Source organism: Gobio gobio (genome assembly GCF_949357685.1).
Source record: "Gobio gobio genome assembly, chromosome: 6".
NCBI classification, from domain to species: domain Eukaryota; kingdom Metazoa; phylum Chordata; class Actinopteri; order Cypriniformes; family Gobionidae; genus Gobio; species Gobio gobio.
Window position 1 is genome coordinate 41058416 of NC_137102.1, and position 23197 is coordinate 41081612.

Below are 23197 nucleotides of genomic sequence, written 5' to 3' on the forward strand. Positions count from 1 at the left end.
AAAAAATCTTACAGACCACAAACTTTTAATGCTAGTGTATTTAGTATAATTAATCACACTGAATTATCGTTAAATTTATTTTTTTCACTGAACAATTTAACTGTGAATTTAATTTTGGTTTAGTTGACATAGGCCAAGTGAACTGACAGTGATGTGTTTTCATAGGTCGCTATCAAGCAGATTAACCTACAGAAGCAGCCCAAGAAGGAGCTGATCATCAATGAGATTCTGGTGATGAAGGAGATGAAGAACCCCAACATTGTTAACTTCGTAGACAGGTAGTTACAGCCCTTAAAGCCATTTAACCCTTTCACACGTACGATCACACCGATGTTGTCAGTCTTAGATGGTCCCTGGAGCATATGATCACACAAGTGTGATTGGAATGTTCAGTGCATCATGTGATCAACTGCTAAATTAAAATGTGCGTTCGCGCTTTGGCTGGCGCTGAGGCAGAGGCAGACGCTCAGCACTTGTCATATATAACAACTATTCAGTGTTTTCAACCACATAATGTTTATTTTAGGTTTCAGACATTTAAATATACAGTACCAGCAAAACCATGCATTTAGAGTTTGTAAAATACACACTGATGTCTATGGAAGTGACAATAATAATTAGGGGTGTGACGAGATCACTGGTGGGTCAGCCAGAATATACAGGGCTTAAAGTATTCCGGCACCGTGCCGGATCTCCGGCGTGCGGCGTTTGGCTGCGGAGAAAAATTCTATATATAAAAAACTGTTGATATCACGTTCGAGTTCATGAGTTTGCCTACCAATGGTTTGAGAGTAACATGCAGAGTCAGCTGGCATTGGTGTTGACGTCGCCGACGAGCACACACTTCCAGCCAATCAGCGATCAACAGGCAGACGCGCTCATTCATGACTGAAGGGTTTTTAGCGCAATATCTTGTAGCTGTATATTCAAGTGATCGCAATGCTAAAGTGGCATAAATATACAGTTGTATCTGCATAAAGAAGTTGTATCTGTATTAGAGTAAAGAGTGGGAGAGTGATCCAGCGTGGATTACACCTCTTTATAAACATAACCAACTCTGAGAGCACAGTTGAATGGCTTTAATTGAATGACGAATAAGTGACTATGACTCCTGTCCATCATTGTGTGCACACTGACTAGGACATCTGCAAGTTTTAAACCGTAGACTGGTCTGTACTCATCCCTCACAGCTGCTGAAAAAGGTTTGAATCAACGATTATTCAGTTTTGACTGATCAATGCATGACACATTTTGGCAGTGGTGTGTGAATTAACGTGTGTGAAACAGTGGCTTAGCCATAATTGTATTTTTGAAGGGTCCCATATAAAAAATAGGGGACCGCTATATATTATATAGGCTATATATATATACAGTGAGGAAAATAAGTATTTGAACACCCTGCTATTTTGCAAGTTCTCCCACTTAGAAATCATGGAGGGGTCTGAAATTGTCATCGTAGGTGCATGTCCAATGTGAGAGACATAATCTAAAAAAAAAATCCAGAAATCACAATGTATGATTTTTTAACTATTTATTTGTATGATACAGCTGCAAATAAGTATTTGAACACCTGTCTATCAGCTAGAATTCTGACCCTCAAAGTCCTGTTAGTCTGCCTTTAAAATGTCCACCTCCACTCCATTTATTATCCTAAATTAGATGCACCTGTTTGAGGTCGTTAGCTGCATAAAGACACCTGTCCACCCCATACAATCAGTAAGAATCCAACTACTAACATGGCCAAGACCAAAGAGCTGTCCAAAGACACTAGAGACAAAATTGTACACCTCCACAAGACTATTCCAGAGTTTAGGAGCTAAATGTGAAAATGCCCTCCCTCCTTTAGTGGACTTAGATATCCTAGGAATGACCAGAAGCCTCGAGTTTAGTGATCTTAAAGAGCGCGATGGATTGTAGGGCGATAGAAGATCCGTTAGATACACTGGAGCTAAACCATTTAGGGCTTTATAGGTTAGTAGCAATAGTTTGTAATTGATACGGAACTTCACAGGTAACCAGTGTAGAGATGATAAAATTGGTGTTATATGATCATATTTTCTTGACCTAGTAAGAACTCTAGCAGCCGCGTTTTGGACTAACTGTAGTTTGTTTATTGAGGATGCAGGACAACCAGCTAATAAAGCATTACAGTAATCTAATCTCGAGGTCATGAATGCATGAACTAACTTTTCTGCATCAGAAATAGATAGCATGTTACGTAGCTTAGCAATGTTTCTAAGATGGAAAAATGCCGTTCTTGTAACATATGAAATATGATTTTCGAATGTCAGGTTGCGGTCTAATATAACACCCAGGTCTTTTACTGTAGTGGATAAAGTGACAGGACATCCTTCCAAGGTAAAATTGTATTGCGAGAGGTTTTGTGGGCAGTTTTTTGGACCAATAAGTAACACCTCCGTTTTATCTGAATTTAATAGCAGAAAATTACACGTCATCCAGTATTTAATATCTTCAACACACGCTGTCAGTTTAGATAATTTAGCGTTTTCATCCGGTCGTGATGAAATATATAATTGAGTGTCATCAGCATAACAGTGGAAATTAATTCCATGTTTTCTTATAATATTACCAAGTGGCAGCATATATATAGAGAATAGCAGAGGGCCTAACACGGATCCTTGCGGCACCCCATAGTCTACTGACGTCATCTTTGATTTTTCCCCATTTAGACAGACAAAATGGTAGCGGTCTGATAAGTACGATCTAAACCAGTTTAATGCCTGTCCCTGAACACCAGTATAATTTTGAAGTCGATCTAAGAGTAGTTTATGATCTATGGTATCAAACGCAGCACTAAGATCGAGTAGAACTAGTATTGAGATACAGCCTTGGTCAGAAGCTAGAAGTAAATCATTTGTGATTTTAACGAGTGCAGTTTCTGTGCTATGATGCGGCCTGAATCCTGATTGAAATTTTTCATAGATATCATTTTCTTGCAAGAAAGCGCACAATTGAGCGGACACAACTTTTTCTAGTATTTTAGACATAAATGGAAGATTTGAAATTGGTCTGTAATTTGCCAGGTTATTATGATCTAATTGTGGCTTCTTAATGAGAGGTTTTATGACTGCCAACTTGAATATTCTTGGAACATGACCTAAAGATAAAGATGAGTTAATAATATTGAGAAGAGGCTCTTCCACTACAGGTAACAATTCTTTCAGTAGTTTAGTGGGTATTGGATCTAATAAACATGTTGTTGGTTTAGATGCAATGATAAGTTTATTTAGCTCTTCCTGTCCTATAGTTGTAAAGCGGTGTAGTAGTTCTTGACGGGCGATAGTTGCGGTTGAATCATAAGACATCATTAAAGATGTCTGGGAGTCAAAGTCTCTGGGAGTCATGGGAGAAAGTCATGTGGTCAGATGAGACCAAAATAGAACTTTTTGGTCATAATTCCACTAAACGTGTTTGGAGGAAGAAGAATGATGAGTACCATCCCAAGAACACCATCCCTACTGTGAAGCATGGGGGTGGTAGCATCATGCTTTGGGGGTGTTTTTCTACACATGGGACAGGGCGACTGCACATGTCTCAAGTAGTAATGTTATTTTGTGCACATGTTTCCAATCCAGCCATCTATTGTAACATCTACTTTCTTTTTTCTTGTGTATGTGTGTAGCTTCTTGGTTGGAGATGAGCTTTTTGTGGTGATGGAGTACCTGGCTGGAGGCTCTCTGACCGATGTGGTAACAGAAACCTGCATGGATGAGGCACAAATTGCTGCTGTCTGCAGAGAGGTACAGTATTTCTGGCATAGTTGTGAGATCTGAACTGTTTGTTTTTCCCATCACCGCCTAAGCATTGTGGTCTGATTCCTTCACAGTGTTTGCAAGCTCTAGAGTTCCTTCATTCGAACCAGGTCATCCATCGAGACATCAAAAGTGACAATGTTCTATTAGGAATGGACGGTTCTGTCAAGCTAAGTGAGTCCATGATCCCACTGCCAAGTCGTGGCTTCATCATGTCAGCATATTTTGTAAAAATTGTTTCCTCTTCTTTTCAGCCGATTTTGGGTTCTGTGCTCAAATCACTCCTGAGCAAAGTAAGAGGAGCACCATGGTAGGAACACCCTACTGGATGGCCCCTGAGGTGGTCACACGTAAAGCCTACGGTCCCAAAGTGGACATATGGTCTCTGGGTATCATGGCCATTGAGATGGTAGAGGGTGAACCTCCTTATCTCAATGAGAATCCTCTGAGGGTGAGGCTTTCTTGTCCTGTACTTTTATTACTCGATCTCGCATTCATTTGTAAAGTCTTTTTGTAATTATTGATGATGGCTCAAGTGATCTGTTTAACTTTTAAAGAAAAGATTTATTGCATTAATGGATAATGTTCGTCTGCAGGCGCTGTACCTCATCGCTACTAATGGCACCCCAGAACTCCAGAACCCAGAGAAGCTGTCACCCATTTTTAGAGACTTCCTAAACCGCTGTCTCGAGATGGATGTGGAGAAGAGAGGTGGAGGAAAAGAACTCTTGCAAGTAAGAAGCAAGCTGAATCGCAAAATGCCCCAACAAATGAGATTTGTTTGTTAACAACTCCATTTGAATAGACCAGGGGTTCCCAAATGAGGGTTCAGGGTTTGTGAGTTGATGTAAAGCTAATAATTAATCAAATTTAATTTAAAATTAAAATGGATAAATAGGGCTGCACAATTTATTGAAATAAAACTGCAGTTTAAATAAGTATATAATCTGTTGCGCGGCGTGTTTCAGTGTGAATTGTGGCACTGTGTTCAATTTACATGCAGTGTTGGGGTAGTTACTCAAAAAAAGTAATTAGTTACTAGTTACTTCTGTAAATTGTAATGAGATTACTTTACTAGTTACTGCATTTGAAAAGTAACTTCACTACTTATTACTTTACTTTCCCGTTTCTTAATTTACCATGTGTAGATAAATGGATCATAGCCCTAACATCACTGTATACAAAATGGCAAGTAAAACCATATGAAAGAACAATGTCCCTGTCTGCACAAAGAAATACACTCTAAAAAATGGTGCTCTATGGCACTAAAAGTCTTTGTCTTGTTATCATAGGGGAACCTCTTTTGGTGCTGTATAGGTTCTTTGGGATGACTGAGGTGCTATATAGCACCCCTACCATATACAGAACATGTTAAGATATGGTGCTAGATAGCACCAAAAGTGGTTCCCCTATGATTACGAGCCAAGAAACACATTTAGTGCCATATAGCACCATTTTTTTAGAGTGTATGCATCACTGTAAAATGCACAAACAACAGGATAAAGGAGGCTATGGTGGGGTCATTTTAAAATGGGGTCAACACACAAGTTTCAAAGCACAGGCTTTGGGAAACATGAGAACAAATCTCTTCTCCTGAGAACAAAACAAGCTTTATTTAGATTTGTGGCAAAAAAAATATGAAGTGGTCAATGAAAAATATAAACATAAAGGTAGGCCTGTCACGATAACAAATTTTGCTGCACGATAAATTGGCCAAGAAATTATTGCAATAAACGATAATATTGTCGTTCTGAGACCATTTTCATCTTAAATAATGATAATGGCATAATAATGCAGGTACACCTTTTCAAAGATCAATAAACTTTTATTTCTAAAGACTATTTAAAACTGAAAACGGAAAGCATTTTAAATATCCACAATTAATGAACAAAACAACCAAAACAGAAAAAGCAGTGGACTCTCAGTCTGTTAACAAAAAAATGCACTTGAATAAACAGCTGGGAAAACTGCAATGGATTGTGTTTTAGGTAGTGCTGGGAATCGATTAAAAAAAATAACTAATTAATCAAAAAAATGTCTGATTAATCACGATTAATACGTTTATAATGTTTTGATATTGTAATAATTTCAGTTACTCCAAATTAATGTAGAAACAATTTATTGACAGCATATTTTAAATATGTGTTGTATTGTCATGTTTTTATGAATGAAGGCCAGTATCACTGATGTCTCTATGAAACATTAATGACGTACATTACAGTATAACTGAAAGCTACCAATTTCAACATTTATTAGGCTTAAAAAAAAAACCTTTTTAATTTAAGTGAACTTAAAACAATCTTTACATAAACCCATTATAATAAATGTTATTTTTACCTGTGGCCTTCCCTGTTAGACATATACAGAAATGTAATAGTTATCAAACACCTTTCTTAACTGCATAAATAATAAATTAAATATAGATTAATCATCATTAAAGCTGCAATTTTCTCTGTTCCCGTTGTTCTTTGATGAACATTAATGACAGGCATCATCATTGGTCCTGTCACTTTAAGAACAGCCGCTGCCTAACATGCCGCGGATCTCATGCGCTGTCCGGCGCATCTCATTTCCTCACAACTCTTTAAGTTAATTTAAGACGTTATTTAACTAATTTAAGACTCCTAATATGAGAATACTCAAAATTCTCTGTGTTGTTGTTATTGTTTGTTCAAGAGCAAAATATATAAAAATGGACGCTGGAAATTATAGCGGCCGGAAAAATTATCAAGCTCTTTTTTTTTTTATTGCGCGATTAATTTATTTACTGACTATCGCGACAGGCCTACATAAAGGTCACTTTATTCCAAAAAATTAAAACAGAAATGCACTTAATCCCATAAAAAGGAAACAGAAAATGCAATTAATTAAATAAATAGAAAATTCACGTCATCCCATTGTCGGACGTTGGCTTGCGAGTCATGGGTATTTTTCTAAACCTGGACGATTCAATGGTCGACAGGGGAAGCATGTCTTCTACAGTGAACCCTGCAACTAGCCTGTTAATTTCTGTTTGTGTTACCTGCTGCGCTCCAAGACTTGAGAAAAGCTTCACTTGTTTAGGCAGGTCGGCTGCTCGAGTGACTCCTTCAAATAACCGGCGAGCAGGATCTTTCGCCACAAGTTTTGTATTACCATGCTGGGCTGACAAATGCTTAGACAGGTTGCTCATTGAGTTGGCAGCAGTTGAAAGACACTTGTCCCCTGGGCATAGAGTGCATTTCACACGAATATTTTTGTCCTTTCGAGCAATAAACTGAAAGTAATGTGAATATCGCCACTGGCCGAAACCCCCTGTCTCTGTCTCCATTCCCTCTCTATTTTGCAGGCAGCAGCTACGTCACTCAAACACACACAGGCTGCACGCATGCACGCAGCACTTAAACAGATCAGAACTTTACATACAGGCAAACACGGCTTGGGTAACGCATTCCTATTGTCTAGTAAAGTAGTGTAGTTACCGATGTTTTTAGTGTAATGCGTTACTTTACTTATATAAAAGTTATATCGTTAGTGTAATCCGTTATTTTGTAACTTGTTACCCCCAACACCGTTAACATGCACACAGCAGCTTGTTCAGAGTAAACGCTGCTTCTCACAAACTGCACATGCTTCGAATTTAATGTGCATTTAGGACTGTTATGTGCGCCAGTTTCTCTTTAGCTACATTTGCATAATTTCCAACATTTTGTATACAGAAGTTTGCAGCATTTCGCCAGTATTCCGCCAAAATAAAAGCTTTGAATGTTTGAAAGTGAAAAATGAAATATAATTATCAAATATTCATTTACTTTGCAGTACAATTTTAATTTGCAACAGTAATATGTTTCTCACTTTGTTTTTTATAAAGTTAATAATAATATTTTCATTTAAATATTTAAAAAAACAAAAACAATAAAAAAGTAAAACACTTACTAAAAAATGAAGGTAACACTTTAGTTTAGGGTCCAATTCTTACTATTAACTAGTTGCTAATGCATATTACTAGGATATTAGCTGTTTATTAGTACTTATAAAGCACATATTAATGCCTTATTCTGCATGACCATATTCTACATCCCTTAAACCAGCCCAATACCTAAACTTAGCAACTACCTTACTATTAATAAGCAGTAAAGTTGTAGTTAATAGTTAGTTAATAGTGAGAATTTGATCTTAAAAAGTGTTTACTGGCATGTCATGTGACTATTAACAGTCATCAGAGAACTGTGAATATGCAAATGTGTTATTAAATTATTGAAATATTAACTTGAATTATCAAGGGGTACATCAAGTGAAATGTTGTACATCTAAGTGGATCGGCTGACAAAAAGTTTGGGAACCCCTGGAATAGACTATGGAGTTGTTCGAGAAGTAATTATGTAATTATCTATGACTAGATAATCTGCCAGAAAATGTACTAATGTCCTTTTGTCTCTTGCAGCATCCTTTCCTCAAGCTGGCCAAGCCTCTTTCCAGCCTCACTCCCCTCATACTTGCTGCCAAGGAGGCAATGAAGAGTAACCGCTAGCCCTTTTGTCACTGTGCCAATGCCCAAATTCCTTCTCGCGACCGATTCCTGTGAGAACCTCTATCACTCCGGCAGAGTCCCCTTCTAGTCCCGTGAAGGACCTTTGCTATTGAGCCCTGAAGACCTTAGTCATCTCCACCTGGGCGACTAACTTGCACAATCACCACGTCTTGCCTCCTCACACCAAACTCTCCTTTAATGTTCCTGAAGGGGCTACAAAACCAGAGGAGCCACTGACTGTAGACCTCTCTTGTTTTCTACTGATGTCTCTCATTTTATTGGTTTTATGTAAACGGTTTGACACCATTGCATCGGTCAGTGTGTACCTGAACATTTCATGCATTTCTGTCAGAATTCTCTTGTATTTTATTAGTATTAAGTATTGTTGAGCTCTGGCCTAACAAAGTATTTTGTCTTCCAGAGTGTAATACTTGAATTTATCCCACCCTCTCCTATTGACCTGTCACTTGTGCCTACTACCTATTTGCCTTCACTTGTCTCAACAAAATGGAACAATTTTGCTGTATGAAATTAAATGAACCATTTCTGTTTTTAATTTTTTATTGCAAAACCTAAAGTTTATTAAAGCGTTTTGTATATTGTGTATTTTGATTAGCATACAGAAATTGGGAAAAAGAACAGGAATCAGGACATTTTTGACAAGCTGTTTTATATTTATGTGTACGTACACAGTATTTTATATTTTAACTAACAATCTGACGGAATACCAGAGTTTAATGCGTCTTCAGTGGTTGTCATAGAACTGAATAATTTGCTATATTCTTTGCATGTTAAATCTAACTGTTTTTTTAACAATATTTCAATGAGAGACATTTTCAGACATTCCAATTGAGTAAATACGCTTTCTGTCTGTTTTCTGCTTGTTTCCTATGAGACACAATGTTTTTGTTGATGATGAAACCATCTCAAAACACATCCTTTGTAAGTTATTATTAAAATAGACCTGGAGCAAAGATGGTTGAACCTCTAACATGGACTGGTACATTTCTAGAACTTGCATCATTCTGTTATGAATCTTAAAAGAGATGGTTGGGGTACTACCGACTACAGTTGATGAAATCTAAAAGAAATTTGTGTTAGTATTACCATGGATCCTGTTTGGACAGACTGTAGTTTTTAATAATCTCTGCACTTGAATAGAAATTCTTTTTGTGAGGTTTAAGGAAGATAAGTTGATTTAGGGATGTGTTTTCTTGTTTTTAATGAAGCAGTAAGACCTGTTTTATAGTCTGAACATGTGAAATGATATATTTACCCGTAATTTACTTAAAATACACAAGTTTTGGACAACATATTCACAGGCATAATCCAAGTAACTTGTGTAGTTGCAGAGCTGCGTTTGAGAGGTTTCAGCACTTCCTCTTTGTAGGCCGTTATCAAAACAGGAAGCTTGCGTGTTAGAAGAGAACAAGTCAGCTTTAAGCTGTAGTGTTTCACCGATGTCTAGTAATCACATGCTGTTCAACTTTATTCTGTAACTTTTGCATGTGGGACTCCAGATCATGGCTGACACTTTAGAGAATAACTCTGAATGCCCTTCATCTGCCAAGAAAGAAGCTTCAGCAGGGGGTCTGAGCATGCTGGAGAGCTCGATACAAGAGAACCGGGAAGATGGTCAGGTTGTGTTTGAAGACTCTGTGTTTGCTGGTTATCTGCAGGATGGACTGCACAGTCTTCGGCTGGAGGACAGCTTGACAGACGTCAATCTCCACGTACAGGGCCAGAGCTTCCAGTGTCATCGTGTGGTCCTTGCTGCAGCCAGTCATTATTTCAGGTCAGCCAGTAGCACATTTGGATGTGATGTGCAGAGAAAAAAATATATAGATGATTGTGTTTCTAGTGCAAGTAAAGATTTTTTTAAGTCTCAATAAATTGGAATTATGTACTATTTGCTTTTATATTGTTACAGAGCAATGTTTTGTAATGACTTGAGAGAAAAACATGAAGAAAATGTAAATCTTAAAGGCCTTGATGCTGACACCATGAGAATCCTGTTAGAATACACTTACACCAGCAAAGTCACTATTACCAAGGACAATGTTCAGAGAATGCTTGAGGCAGCCAGCCTTTTTCAGGTTTGTACTAACAAATATACTTTCTCATGAACACTAACATGATTGGATGATAGAGTAACTCGCCTATCTGTAACGGTCTCTGTAAAGTATAATTGTTTTGTTTCGTTAAGTTTGTGCTTGATACACATGACATTTATACTTCACTTTTTACTTCCCCACTGCAACATTTGTGGTAGGCTACTTCGTAAGTTTTTTTTTGTTGTTGAGGAGAAGCCATCAAAACCACCTTAAAGTACCAAGCATAACAGGGAAGTGAAAATGAACATTGTTTACTGAGAGGATATTTTCCATAACAGTTTAGTTGTCACATCTGGAGGTACCTGGGTGGAGTCATATGTTTGCTAAATATAGATGATATAGAGCTTTTATATCATAAAATATTTGCACAAACCTAGGTATATTGAAATTGCTGCCAAGGCCAAATTTGATTTCAGATTATTAAAGCAATAAAAGCATAAAACGAATGTAAAAAGGTTAAACAATAATATTGCCATACTCCAGTCTTCAATGTCATATAGGCATACATATATATGTAACCATGGACCACAAAACCAGTCATAAAGGTCAATTCTTTTTTTAATTGAGACAGATTTATACATCATATGAAAGCTGAATACATAATATTTCCATTCATGTATGGTTTGTTAGGATAAGACAATATTTGGCCAAGATCCAACTTGGGGTGCAAACAAATTAAATATTGCCTTTAAAGTTGTCCAAATGAAGTCCTTAGCAATGCATATTACTACTACTAATATATTTTTTATATATTTACGTTTGGAAATTTACTAAATATCTTCATGGATCTTTACTTAATATCCTAATGATTTTTGGGATAAAAGAAAAATAATTTTGACCCATAAAATGTATTGTTGGCTATACTCATGCGACTTATGACTGGTTTTGTGGTCCAGGGTCACATATGATCCTTCAGAAATCATAATTCTAATAATATGTTAATTTGGTGCTCAAGAAATATTTCTTACTATTATTATCAATGTTGTAAAAACGTTGCTTAATATTTTTGTGGAAACCCTTCAGGATTCTTTGATGAATAGAAAGTTCACAAGAACAGTATTTATTTAAAAGATACATCTTTTGTAGTATTACACAAGTGTTTACTGTCGTTTTTGATCAATTTAATGCATCCTTGTTGAATAAAAATATGCATTTCTTTAACTGACCCCAAACTTCTGTAAAAGGTACTGTCCATAAATGCGTAAAATTTATGTTCAAAAATGTTATGCTCTATAATGACTTAAAATTTAATCTACGTTTGCAGTTTCCACGTATAGTGGACACCTGTGCCAGTTACTTAGCAGAGGCCCTACATCCGGAAAACTGTGTGGGCATCCTGCATCTAGCTGACGCCCACTCGTTGGAGACTTTGAAAGCCCAAGTCCATGCCTACATTATCCAAAACTTCTCTCAAGTAGTGGAGCATGAAGAGATCCTGGAGCTTCCTGCAGATGTGTTGGTCAGTCTGCTTCAGCATGATGACTTGGGGGTAACAGAGGAGGAACAGGTGTTTGACGTGGTTATACGTTGGGTCAGGGCCCGAGAGGATGAAAGGCTGGCTCTGCTGCCCCATGTCCTCACACATGTGCGACTGCCGTTGTTGGACCCATGGTACTTTGTAGAAAGGGTGGAAGGAGACCCGCTGATCCGCCAGTGTGCCGAGGTGTTCCCACTGCTGCAGGAAGCCCGGGTTTATCACCTCTCAGGGAAAGAGGTCAGTTTTATCAAGGTGACCTTTCTTTTGAATGCTGATCACAAGACAGTTCATTCAAAAAGGAAGTGAAAAACAAGCTTAGGAATTATAATTGTGCGTCATAATGACATGGCAAGCCTTTTTGGAGGAAGTGTATTTCATAAGTGTTTTTCGTCCTTGAATTTTAGGGCAGGGTATTGATACAAATTTCTCACATTGATTTGATTCCCAAGCTCTTAATTAGATTCTGACTTCAATCAATTTTGGCATATTTACATCATAACATCCACTTTGCTTACATATGACATATACATTTATTAGGGGCCAAGAACCGAAGGTGCGAAGACACCTATTGAAACCGTTAGCGTTCCTATTATTATTATTCTTCTTCCACCATTGAAGTATATGGCAGCCCAATAAACCGCTTGTGGGAAAGTTATCAGTCCAAAGTTTGACTCATGTTTATGCTAATAACTTTTGAACCATAAGGGCTAGAAACTAAATTATTTTTTTCTCTGATTCCTTGGCTCAAGCCGATTCGATTGCACCCTATGACGTTGCACCAATTTTCCCGCCATTTAGAATTTTCCGAAAAACCTATTTTTGCGAACTCCTCCTAGACGGTTCATCCGATTTGCACGAAAATTGAACCAGATCATCTTCAGACCATGCTGACAAAAAAACTTGCAAATCAAGTTGATTCGTAAATATTTTTCGATAAACGCGCAAACAAATGTTACGTAGCGGTTGCGAAAATATACTTAAGGCTATATCTCCGCAACGCTTTATCGTATTCAAACCAAACTTGGAATTTTACCTCAAAAGCATGACCTGAGGCAACATGCAGCGTTTCGGCACAGCGCCACCTACTGATCCGGTGATACGAAAAAGGGCTGTTTTTGCTTATAACTTTTGAACTTTTTGTCATAAATGTGGACTCGTTAGATTCAGGACGGCATGCCGAGTCGACTGATATCCAATTTTACCGTATCGGCCATTTTGGCTGTCGGCCATTTTGAATTATGTGCTAAAATGCTGGATTTTATGAACACGTGAACGGATTGTTACGAAACTCTGTATGGGTCCTCAGCACGATGCCCAGAAGGAGCCTGAGAAGTTTCTAAACAGCGCCACCTAGTGGAGTTTTTTTTCTTCTTATAACTCTCCTGAATCCAACGATACCAGACTTGCCAGGTTTTGGCGTATGGTTTGTGCAGTGTGGTAATTTAGCGCTTTAAAAACATTAGCTGATATATTCGAAACCGCTAGTCCGATCGAGACGAAACCAGTGTCAGAAGTTCGGAAACATAGGCCGATAGGTTAATTTAACTGCCCAAATGTCAAAATATTGAAAAAAGGGTTAGTAAAATCATTTTTTACGCGTTTTTTCATATAAATGTCTATAACTCTAAAATGAAATGAGATATTTTCACCAAAATTGACACACACATATATGGGCTCACTCTGAGGACACATCCAAAAATGGGAGGATTGTGCCTCTTGGTGGCGCTATAATAGAACAAAACATGAAATTCCCATTGACTACAATGCAGTATTATGATATAAAATGCTATACTTTACAAATGAATTGGTGTATCATTACGAAATTTGGTATGTGCCATCAGCACCATACCTTTAGAGGGTTAGTTCACCCAAAAATGAAAATTCTGTCATTACTTACCCTCATGTCGTTCGACACCCGTAAGACCTCCGTTGATCTTCGGAACACAAATGAAGATATTTTAGTTGAAATCTGATTGCTCTGAAAGGCCTCCATTGGCAAAATGCACGTCCACTCTCAAGACCCTTAAAAGGCACTAAAGATGTCGTTACAAAGTCCATCTCACTACAGTGGTTCTAAAATAACTATGAATCGGCGAGAATAGTTTTTGTGCGCAAAAAAAACCCTAAATAACGACTTATATAGTGATGACGATTTCAAAACACGGCCTCATGAAGCTTCGAAGCGTTATGAATCAATGAGTCGAATCAGCAGTTTGGATCGCCAAATTTCAGCAGTTTGGCGGTTTGACACGCGATCCGAATCATGATTCGACTCACTGATTCATAACGCTTCAAAGCTTCATGAGGCCGTGTTTTGAAATCGTCATCACTATATAAGTCGTTATTTAGGGTTTTTTTGCGCACAAAAACTATTCTCGATGATTCATAAAGTTATTTTAGAACCACTGTAGTGAGATGGACTTTGTAACGACGTCTTTAGTACCTTTTAAGGGTCTTGAGAGTGAACCGTGCATTTTGCCTAAAATCACCTTAATAGGTCTTTAATTGCTCATTGCTGCAGTTGATCTGACATTGCCAGCCATTTTGGCATGTCTTGTCTTCTTCTTTGCGCTTGGCCCCGATAATGGCTGCTTGCAGCTATATTTTATATTTATTTTTGCAGCTTACAGGCCTATCAGTCACCTTTCGAACCCTCTAATATTTTGCGTCAACTGAGACATCCTGTGTTAAATCCTCTTGGTTTATAGGTGATCTCAGAGCGCACCAAACCAAGAGTGCGGGAGTTCCAGTCTGAGGTGTTTATGATCATCGGAGGATGCACAAAGGAAGAGAAGTTTGTATCTGAAGTGACCTGTCTGGACCCACTACGCAGGAGCCGCTTGGAGGTCGCAAAACTACCAAACACGGAGATGGAGTCTGAGAATGAAAATAAGAAATGGGTGGAGTTTGCATGTGTCACTTTCAGAAACGAAGTCTACATATCAGGTGAGCATTGACACATCACACTGACTCACTGAGATGGCGATAAAGTGACAGTAACTATGCAGTTTGCTGATGTGCAAGACATTTGTAAAACATTGTTTTAAACTTAAAACAGGTGGCAAGGAAACATTGCATGATGTGTGGAAGTATAATGCATCATTGAACAAATGGATCCAGATAGAGTACCTCAGCACAGGACGCTGGAGACACAAAATGGCAGTTGTTGGAGGAAAGGTGTATGCTTTGGGTGGCTTTGATGGAACTCAGAGATTAAACAGTGTTGAAGCCTATGATCCATTTCATAACTGCTGGACAGAGGTGAGTTCTGAAGACACAATGGTAAATATTTGGTATGGGCAATTCTGTAACTACAGGCCAGTAGTAAAAATGTGAGCAAAAAACATAAGCTACCCTTTCATTTTTAATTAACCTCATTGAAAGAGTGTTTATTAGTCATTACCACAATATGATATATGATCAATATATGATCATATAGATAGTGTGGTATGATCATTTTAAATATCTAAAGCAAGTATGCATTCAATTGATGACTATATGATTTGGTGCTCATTTGTATTATTATTATTATTATTATTATTAATATTGTTGATAACAGTTTTTGCTGCTCAATATTTTAGTGGAAACTGAAATGCACTACCATTCAAAAGTTTGGGGTAAGTTTTTTTTTTTTTCAGAAAAGGTGCATTAAATTGATCAAAAGTGACTGTAAAAACATTTGTAATGTTTAAGATTATAAAGGATTATTTTCCATTTCAAATAAATACTGTTCTTTGGACTTTCTAAAGATTTTTTTTAATCACGTTTAACAAAAATATTAAACAGCAAAAAACATTTTCAACATTAGTAAGAACCATTATTAATAATTGAGCACTAAATCAGCATATTTTCATTTTCATTTTTTTTTGCATAGCATGAATACATGTCCAATATAGTCAAATAGAAAACAGTTATTTTAAATTGTATTAATATTTCACAATATTACTATATTTTTACTGTATGTGTGATCCAATTTTAATGTTTTTGAAAGAAGTCTGTTATGCTCACCAAGGCTCAAAACAGTAAAAGACAGTAGGTGCTTTCACACTTGGTTCGATTGCCTGGACCGAACCTGAGTTCGATTGCTCCCCCCTCCCCGTGCCCCCGCTGGACTGTGTTCATATTATATTATTTGGTTCCGAACCGGGGTGCGTTTGCATCATCAAAGCAGCAGCTGTTTACCCAGTTGCTTAGTAACGACAGCGAGCGTGAAGGCGGCGAAATGCATAGTGTTTCTCACCTCACTTTTATATTTTAGTTTTTTAACTGTTGGTTTTGTTTCTAAAGCTTCAGTACATAATGGCACTTGCGTCTATATGCCGCAAATGTACTGCAAATGCTCTAAAAAACGCTGAAGACGAGCAGAAATGAGATTTACAGCTCTCTGCTTGCAGTATGTCAGTCCTGCTCGTCAGGAAAATGAGTGAAACACACACAAACACATTTTTATCAAATCACGTCATTAATAGCGGTTCACTTCCGCGATTTAGTACGATTGCGTTCACATCAACAGCGAACCGTACCGGAGTTCACATGAACCGTACCCAAGACCACCCTTTTTAAGCGGACTCTGGTACGGTTTGCGGGTGCGCACCCGAGTTCGGAAGACCGCGTTCACATCATCCAAACGTAGCGAACTCTGACATCAATCGAACCCGGGTGCGCACCAAAACTGCTAGTGTGAAAGCACCCTTAAACAATAACATTTTTGTGCTATTGATGTATGTGCTACTAATGCATATACACAAAAAAACCTTGCTGCCTTGTTTTTGTTTTTTTAAAGGTCCCATGGCATGAAATTTTCATTTTATGAGGTATTTCAACATTAATATGAGTTCCCCTAGCCTGAATATTGTCCCCAAGTGGATAGAAATGTTGATCGGTGTAAACCCGAGTTCTGGCTGTCTCTCTCTGCCTTTGAGAAAATGACAGGCCAGACTAGCCAATCCTGAAGCCTCCTGGTTTGACGTCCAAGCAGGAACGGTTTCCTCCCTTTCCTCCGCCCAGAGAATCTGGCACGCCCATGCAAACGCTCGAGAGATCATTAACGTTACTTGTGAACGAGTGAACTGGCAGTTTCTCAGTGTTTGGATGTACAAATGAAAATAGAAGTCTTTCTTCAGTTCCTTCTGATCTGTGATCATTGATTTCTGATGTGTAGCTAATTATTTATTATTCGTGCACACGCTGTGGCTTCTCTCTCTCCCGACAGAACGGTGTTTTCGTGTTTTCTATCTTGTGAGTCAGTGTTTTGTACGTCCTCGTCGCGTCTATCTGTTCTAAAATGTGCATACAGTCTTTTCTGTTTAACATCAGCAGTAACATCTTTAGAGATAAACCTCACACACGCCGAAGCTCGGCCTTCAACATCCCCGACCCCCAGTACTGCATCTGGCCCACAGCGGAGGCACCAAACGCGGCGTGAGATCAAGCAGAAGGGGGGTAAGCGTGAGGGTATCTGGGCTAGGCTAGCCAGCTTTCCCCACAATAAACTGGATTACATTCGATTACTGCTGTTGTGTCTTTGTTTGCGCTGTGTAAGTTACTCAATGCGCATCACTGACGCTATTCATATGATTGGAACATATCTAGAAATAATGCTTTAATCAAACTTACTAACTCGTTCATCTCGCTGTAATGGTACATTGCATGTGTTACAAAGTTGGTAGAATAATGATGAAGAGGACTCGGTGTGACTGGGACTCGTGTTTATTCAGAACTCTCAGATACAAACACAATAAACTCGCGCTGACAGACAACGCTCTCATAACTCAGTAGTTACTATAAATAACTTTGTTAGCAATCGCTCCGTCTCCGTGATGTCCTGTTCGCGAACGAATCATTCTTTTGAATCGGTTCTTTTTAGTGAACCGAACCAGTTCACCAAATCGGACTGAATCGTTCTAAACGGTTCGCGTCTCGAGTCAGCGCTGATCCATAATTTACTAACTTTCTGACATGAGTGACAGCCCCTCTGACTAGAAATAAACTAATAACCTGAAGTATATTCTAGTAACTACAACAGTTCACCCTGAACTGAGACATGCTGAGAGAACTGATGAGAAGTGAACACAGGTCCATCTGTCTCTGGCAGACTCGTGCCTGCTCGTGCCTCGTTAAACCACGCCCCCTCCGCTCATTTAAAATGCAAAGATGTCAGCCAATCACAACAGTGGGCGTTTTTCCTGAAGTCTCACAGCAGACACGCCTCTTGAAGCAGGGCAGTCAGCCACAGGGCAAACAGCAGTATAGAAAAAATGCCTTTTATTTCTAAATTATGACATTTTATGATGTAAAAATCATACTAACAATATAAGTACACCTCAGGAAACACTATAAAATAATAGAAAAATGCCATGCCATGGGACCTTTAAGTACAATCAACTTGACTGTCATTTCAACTTAAATTACATTAAACTGACTTAAAAAAAAAGTTGAATCTCGTATAATTTAAAACATAATGTTTGAAATGGCTTACCTTATTTTGATGAGTTGAAGTAATGTAAAAACATATGTTGTATGTGCTGGAGTAGACTTTACAGAGTGCTTGACTCTTGGATTGTCAATACAAGATCTTGACCAAAAATGTATGCACCTCTTGATGGAAATAAATGTTGTGATGTTATTTCCATCAATTGTTTTGGTCAAGATCATGTATTGACAATGCAAGAGTCCAGCACTCTGTAAAGTCTACTCCAGCACATCCCAAAAGCTTTCAATGAATTTAAGGTCTGGACTCAGAGGTGCCAATTGATGTGTGAAAATGATTCTTCATGCTCACTCCCAACCATTCTTTCACAATTTGAGCCGGATGAATCTTGACATTGTTATCCTGGAATATGGCCATGATGTGTCTTCCTATATGTTTGTTTAAGAAATGAAAAGCTACACACTTCATCAATTAGGGTTATAAGAACTGTTGCCAAACATATAACATTAAAAACATACAAATATTAAGCAGCAATGTATGCCTATTTAAATGCAAAAAGCTCTTTTTTTTTTTTTTTGGCCTGGCAATGTATATGCATTATTAATATTTATCTCAGGAGAGGGCATGTAAACATCTACTAAAAAACAAAACAATTAAAAGTCTTAGCCATTCAATATTCAATCATTGTCTGAATCATAACTTTTCAGTGGATTTATGATTGTTAAAGGATTAGTTCACTTCAAAATGAAAATTTCCTCATAATTTACTCAGCCCATGCCGTCCAAGATGTTCATGTCTTTCTTTCTTCAGTGGAAAAGAAGTTTTGTGAGAAAAACATTTCAGGATTTTTCTCCATATAATGAACTTCAATGGCAACCAAATTGTTGAAGGTCCAAATCAATGCAGTTTCAAAGGGCGTCGAAGGGCTTCTAGCTGAGGAATAGGGTCTCATCTAGAGAAACCATCAGCCATTTTCTAAAAAATAAAATAAAAATAATGATATACTTTTTAACCTAAATTGCTCATCTTCCACTGATCTGCGACGCACCACGGATTGCGCAATCACGTCGGAAAGGTCACGCTAGACGTAGGCGGAAGTACCACCCCAAGCGAACATCCGACATCACTGTTTTATCTTTTTTTCCTAAAGGACGTATTAGTCTTCGCATGTGCGCTTTGTAAACACGAGGCGGTACTTCTGCCTACGTCTAGCGTAACCTTTCCGACGTGATTGCGCAATCCGTGGCACGTCGCAGAGCAGCGCAAGATGAGCAATTTTGGTTAAAAAGTATATAAATGTTTATTTTTTCTTGAAAATGACCGATGGTTTTGCTAGATAAGACCCTATTCCTCACCTGGGACTGTGCAGAGCCTCTGAAGCCCTTGATTGATTTGGACCTTCAACCCATCGGTTGCAATTGAAGTACATTATGTGGAGAAAAATCCTGGAATGTTTTCCTCAAAAAACTTAATTTCTTTTCCACTGAAGAAAGAACAACATGAACATCTTGGATGAGATGGGGGTGAGTAAATTATCAGGAAATGTTCAATTTAAAGTGAACTAATCCTTTAATACATATATACAGGAATTTTCTTTACAATTCACGTGAGTTGAGTTTTTATTTGTGTGCGTTTTTGTCCTACTTCCAGGCATCGCCTCTCATGCTGAGTGTGAGCTCCTTCTCTGCTGCCAGCTATGACAAATGCATCTTTGTGATAGGTGGAGGCCCCAATGGCAAGCTAGCCACAAACAACATGCAATGCTTTGATTCCCTATCAAATAAATGGAGCTTAAAAAGCCCAATGCCAACTGAGGCCAAATGCACAAACGCAGTGACCTTTAAGGACGCCATATTTGTTGTTGGTTTGTACCTTTTACTTCTTGACGTTAGAGCTTGAATAATACCATAGACACTGAGGTTACTGCAATGCTCTGATGATTGAAATGTGACTTGCTCTAAAATAAAGGTGGAGCGATGAAGGCCTTGTTCTCCTACAGTCCTCTTGAAGACTCCTGGACGCTAATAATCCAGCTGGGCTGTGAGAGGGCCAGCTGTGGCATTGCTGCCTGCAATAACAAGCTCTTCATTACTGGTGGCCGAGACGACAAGAACGAGGTGATTGCTACCGTTCTTTGCTGGAACCCGGAGGCCAAAAAATTGACTGAGGAGTGTGTGCTTCCACGTGGAGTATCTCACCATGGTAGTGTGACTCTCAGGAAGTCCTATACACACATACGCAGGATAACGCCTGGAACAGCCACCGGATGACATATGTAACCGCTTCAGAGACTACAATCTTACTAGATGATTTACTCATACTGTATATGACTCGGAAAACATTTTCAGGCCCCATACACTAAAAATGCTGGGTTCAGCCTGTTGGGTCATTATGTGTAATATTTTTACCCAGGTGCTGGGTAGTTTTTCTGTCAATATAAATGATGAACCCCCTCACATACCTACCCAGTGCTGGGTTGCCAAAATGGTTGTTTTATAACCCAGCAATTTTTCAGATCGTATGATCAGGCTTAAAGGAATAGTTCACCCAAAAATGAAAATTCTGTCATCATTTACTCACCCTCAAGTTGTTACAAACCTTTATGAATTTCTTTGTTCTGCTGAACACAAAAGAAGATATTTTGAATACAGTAGTATTTTTTTTACCTACTATAGCCGCGTTTCCACCGCAGGAACTTTCCCCAGGAACTAGGAACTTTGGGGTGGTATTCGGTGTGTTTCGACCGCAGGAACCAGGGTCTAAATGAAGTTCCGGGTAAATATTTCCCCCTCCAAACGGCCCTGCTCGCGAGGTAGTACTTTTTCAAAGTTCGGGAACTTTCGGGGGTGGGACTTGGGCGCTGAACATGCTGATTGGTTGACTCCTAACAGCATTTTATTTCAACCAGCTTTTTTAAAAGTCTTTTGCGAGGTTCGTTCTGTGTTCAGTAAATACATATCAATCTTGCTTTTTCTGTCCGATGGCGTGCGTTGTATCAGCAATCGCACGGTCAATGACCGTAATAGCTGAGCTGATTATAACATACGTTGTCTTATTTTAAATCTAGCTTTACCAGCTTTCAGAATACGCTTTAGTATCAGTGCTCGTCTCTTTTACGCAATTTTGTTTATTACAGCTTTAATAAACCAATACATAACTAGCAAAAGCAGCGCTGCTTGCATCTCCTCCATACTTGTTATTGTTGCAGACAGTATCGCACAAAAATGATAACTGTCCATCGCTGACTGGGAGGAACAGTCACGCGCAGTCCCACGTCTCTGGACTAATTTGGCTAATCTTCACGGTACTTTAGACCGCAGTGGAAACGCAGACAGTAGCAGGTCTGGGGGAAAAAAGTTCCTGGTACAAATTGTTCCGGGTAATTTTAGTGGAAACGGGGCTTATGGAAGTCAATGGGGTCCATCAACTGTTTAGTTCCCCATATTGTTTAAAATATCTTCTTTTGTGTACAGCAGAAGAAAGACATTCATACAAGTTTGGAACAACTTGAAGGTGAGTAAATGACGGAATATTCATTTTTGGGTGAACTATCCCTTTAAGCAATGTAACTCTATTACATTGATACTGGAAGTGTTCTCTTCTGCAGTTTTTACACATTTTGTCAAGCAAAGAAACGCTTGCACTTTAAAAGTTTAACATTTACAGTACAGCTTTTATACATAGATATTTATTCAGTTGCAGTTAATAACATTCTATTCACATTAGGTATCAGGAACACAATATGCAATTTATCAATCTAGGTAAACGTACTAACATTTTTAAACAATGAAAACTCGTACATTTCTAAATGTATGTTATTGATCTTATTGATAACAATACACATGCATGTTAAATTTTTTTACCGTGATTTTTAAATAAAATACAACTGTCTTCCGGTAAAATGACATTTTTTTGGTGACATGCCAGACTTCATTTAGTCTACTTGAACCCTGCCCCTTTCTTACAGTCGACTGCAAGCTCACATTCAAATCTATCTCCATCCAATTAACAACCGATAGATAGAACCAAGTCCCCACGCTACATTTGTTCTTTTTACGATATTCCGTTTCACTCAGATGTATGTCACAATATGGAAGAGAAAAAAAGCTGTTGCTGCTTGCGTTAACTCTTAAGTCAGTTTAAAGGGAGGGGTCTAATGCCATTTCATGCATTCTGACTTATTTACACTGTTAAAGAGTTGGATTCTCATGCCAAACATGGCCAAAATACAATTAAAAAACGAGTTTGACGTATATGACGGACTATTTCTGTGCCAAATACACTGCTTCAGAATCTGAATATGTTTCGGAAAGTTTTTTCCGAGTATGGCCCTGTATGAGGTTATAAAGGGCAGAATTCCTTGTATGGACACTTCCAGATGAGCGCGTGCACACGTCAACCAGAGCGAGAGCAACGAGCTTCGTTTGGGTTACAGAAGCTGTTGGCAGCGCTGTCATTTTGTTTTTAGACCATGAAATCAAATGTCACTAAAGTGTGTTTTGGGTTGAGAGGGAAAGATAACCTTGTTCAGCTTCCCAAATAACCCAGCGTTAAGGAAACAGTGGATGCAGTTTGTTTTTCCAGAGCAGCAACGGCGTTCTGCAAGTGTTTGTTTGTTTCCGAGTGTTTGTTTGTCCATGAGTTGAAACAGCATCAAATGTCTGTTTTGTTGGTAATCGGCACGCAAGTGCATATAATGCAAATAACAGCACGAACGCATCAAAAGTTATCCAGGGATAATGCCATGTCACAAGCACACACACACAATACATCACATTGTTGTGTCTGACATAGGTGTGCTTGTGACTCTTTAGCTCCGCCCACTGCACACCTCCACCGAAAGAATCTATAAATATAAAATTTAAGACTCTTTGGAGATATGAAAGATGCAAT

The 23197-nt window shown here is 38.4% G+C and overlaps 2 protein-coding genes across 7 annotated transcripts in view; both read left to right on the forward strand.

The window, feature by feature from the left end:
* The window catches only part of pak2a (p21 protein (Cdc42/Rac)-activated kinase 2a), a 35910-nt gene extending 26167 nt beyond the window's left edge, over nucleotides 1–9743 (forward strand). For 3 of the 5 annotated variants that reach the window (XM_079818699.1, XM_079818701.1, XM_079818698.1), the window contains 6 exons: nucleotides 166–278; nucleotides 3644–3761; nucleotides 3848–3947; nucleotides 4028–4224; nucleotides 4370–4507; nucleotides 8197–9592. In XM_079818699.1, the coding sequence (XP_079674825.1) occupies nucleotides 166–278; nucleotides 3644–3761; nucleotides 3848–3947; nucleotides 4028–4224; nucleotides 4370–4507; nucleotides 8197–8283 (753 nt within the window). In that variant the 3' untranslated portion in view covers nucleotides 8284–9592. Of the gene's footprint in view, nucleotides 1–165; nucleotides 279–3643; nucleotides 3762–3847; nucleotides 3948–4027; nucleotides 4225–4369; nucleotides 4508–8196 lie in introns of all 5 variants that reach the window. The other 2 variants (XM_079818697.1, XM_079818700.1) reach the window with 1 other exon arrangement.
* Nucleotides 9680–22601, forward strand: klhl6 (kelch-like family member 6). 2 transcript variants are annotated; one of them, XR_013816645.1, is made up of 8 exons: nucleotides 9680–10078; nucleotides 10214–10379; nucleotides 11662–12111; nucleotides 14583–14820; nucleotides 14933–15135; nucleotides 19955–20168; nucleotides 20273–21036; nucleotides 21563–22601. XR_013816645.1 is itself a non-coding variant. In XM_079818688.1 (7 exons), the coding sequence occupies exons 1-7, from the start codon at nucleotides 9807–9809 to the stop codon at nucleotides 20572–20574; spliced, it is 1845 nt and encodes a 614-aa protein (XP_079674814.1). In that variant the 5' UTR covers nucleotides 9704–9806; the 3' UTR covers nucleotides 20575–22202. The 2 variants fall into 2 exon arrangements, 1 of the variants encoding a protein (XP_079674814.1); XM_079818688.1 differs by having other exon boundaries at nucleotides 9704–10078; nucleotides 20273–22202.
* The last annotated feature ends 596 nt before the right edge of the window (nucleotides 22602–23197 follow it).

What these genes read in the sequence shown, in the direction of transcription:
- klhl6 (XM_079818688.1), top strand. Translation starts at nt 9,807, where the DNA reads ATGGCTGACACTTTAGAGAATAACTCTGAATGCCCTTCATCTGCCAAG. An exon ending in AAACGAAGTCTACATATCAG is followed by an intron (nt 14,821 to 14,932) that starts GTGAGCATTGAC and finishes AACTTAAAACAG; the next exon opens with GTGGCAAGGAAACATTGCAT. An exon ending in TTCATAACTGCTGGACAGAG is followed by an intron (nt 15,136 to 19,954) that starts GTGAGTTCTGAA and finishes TCCTACTTCCAG; the next exon opens with GCATCGCCTCTCATGCTGAG.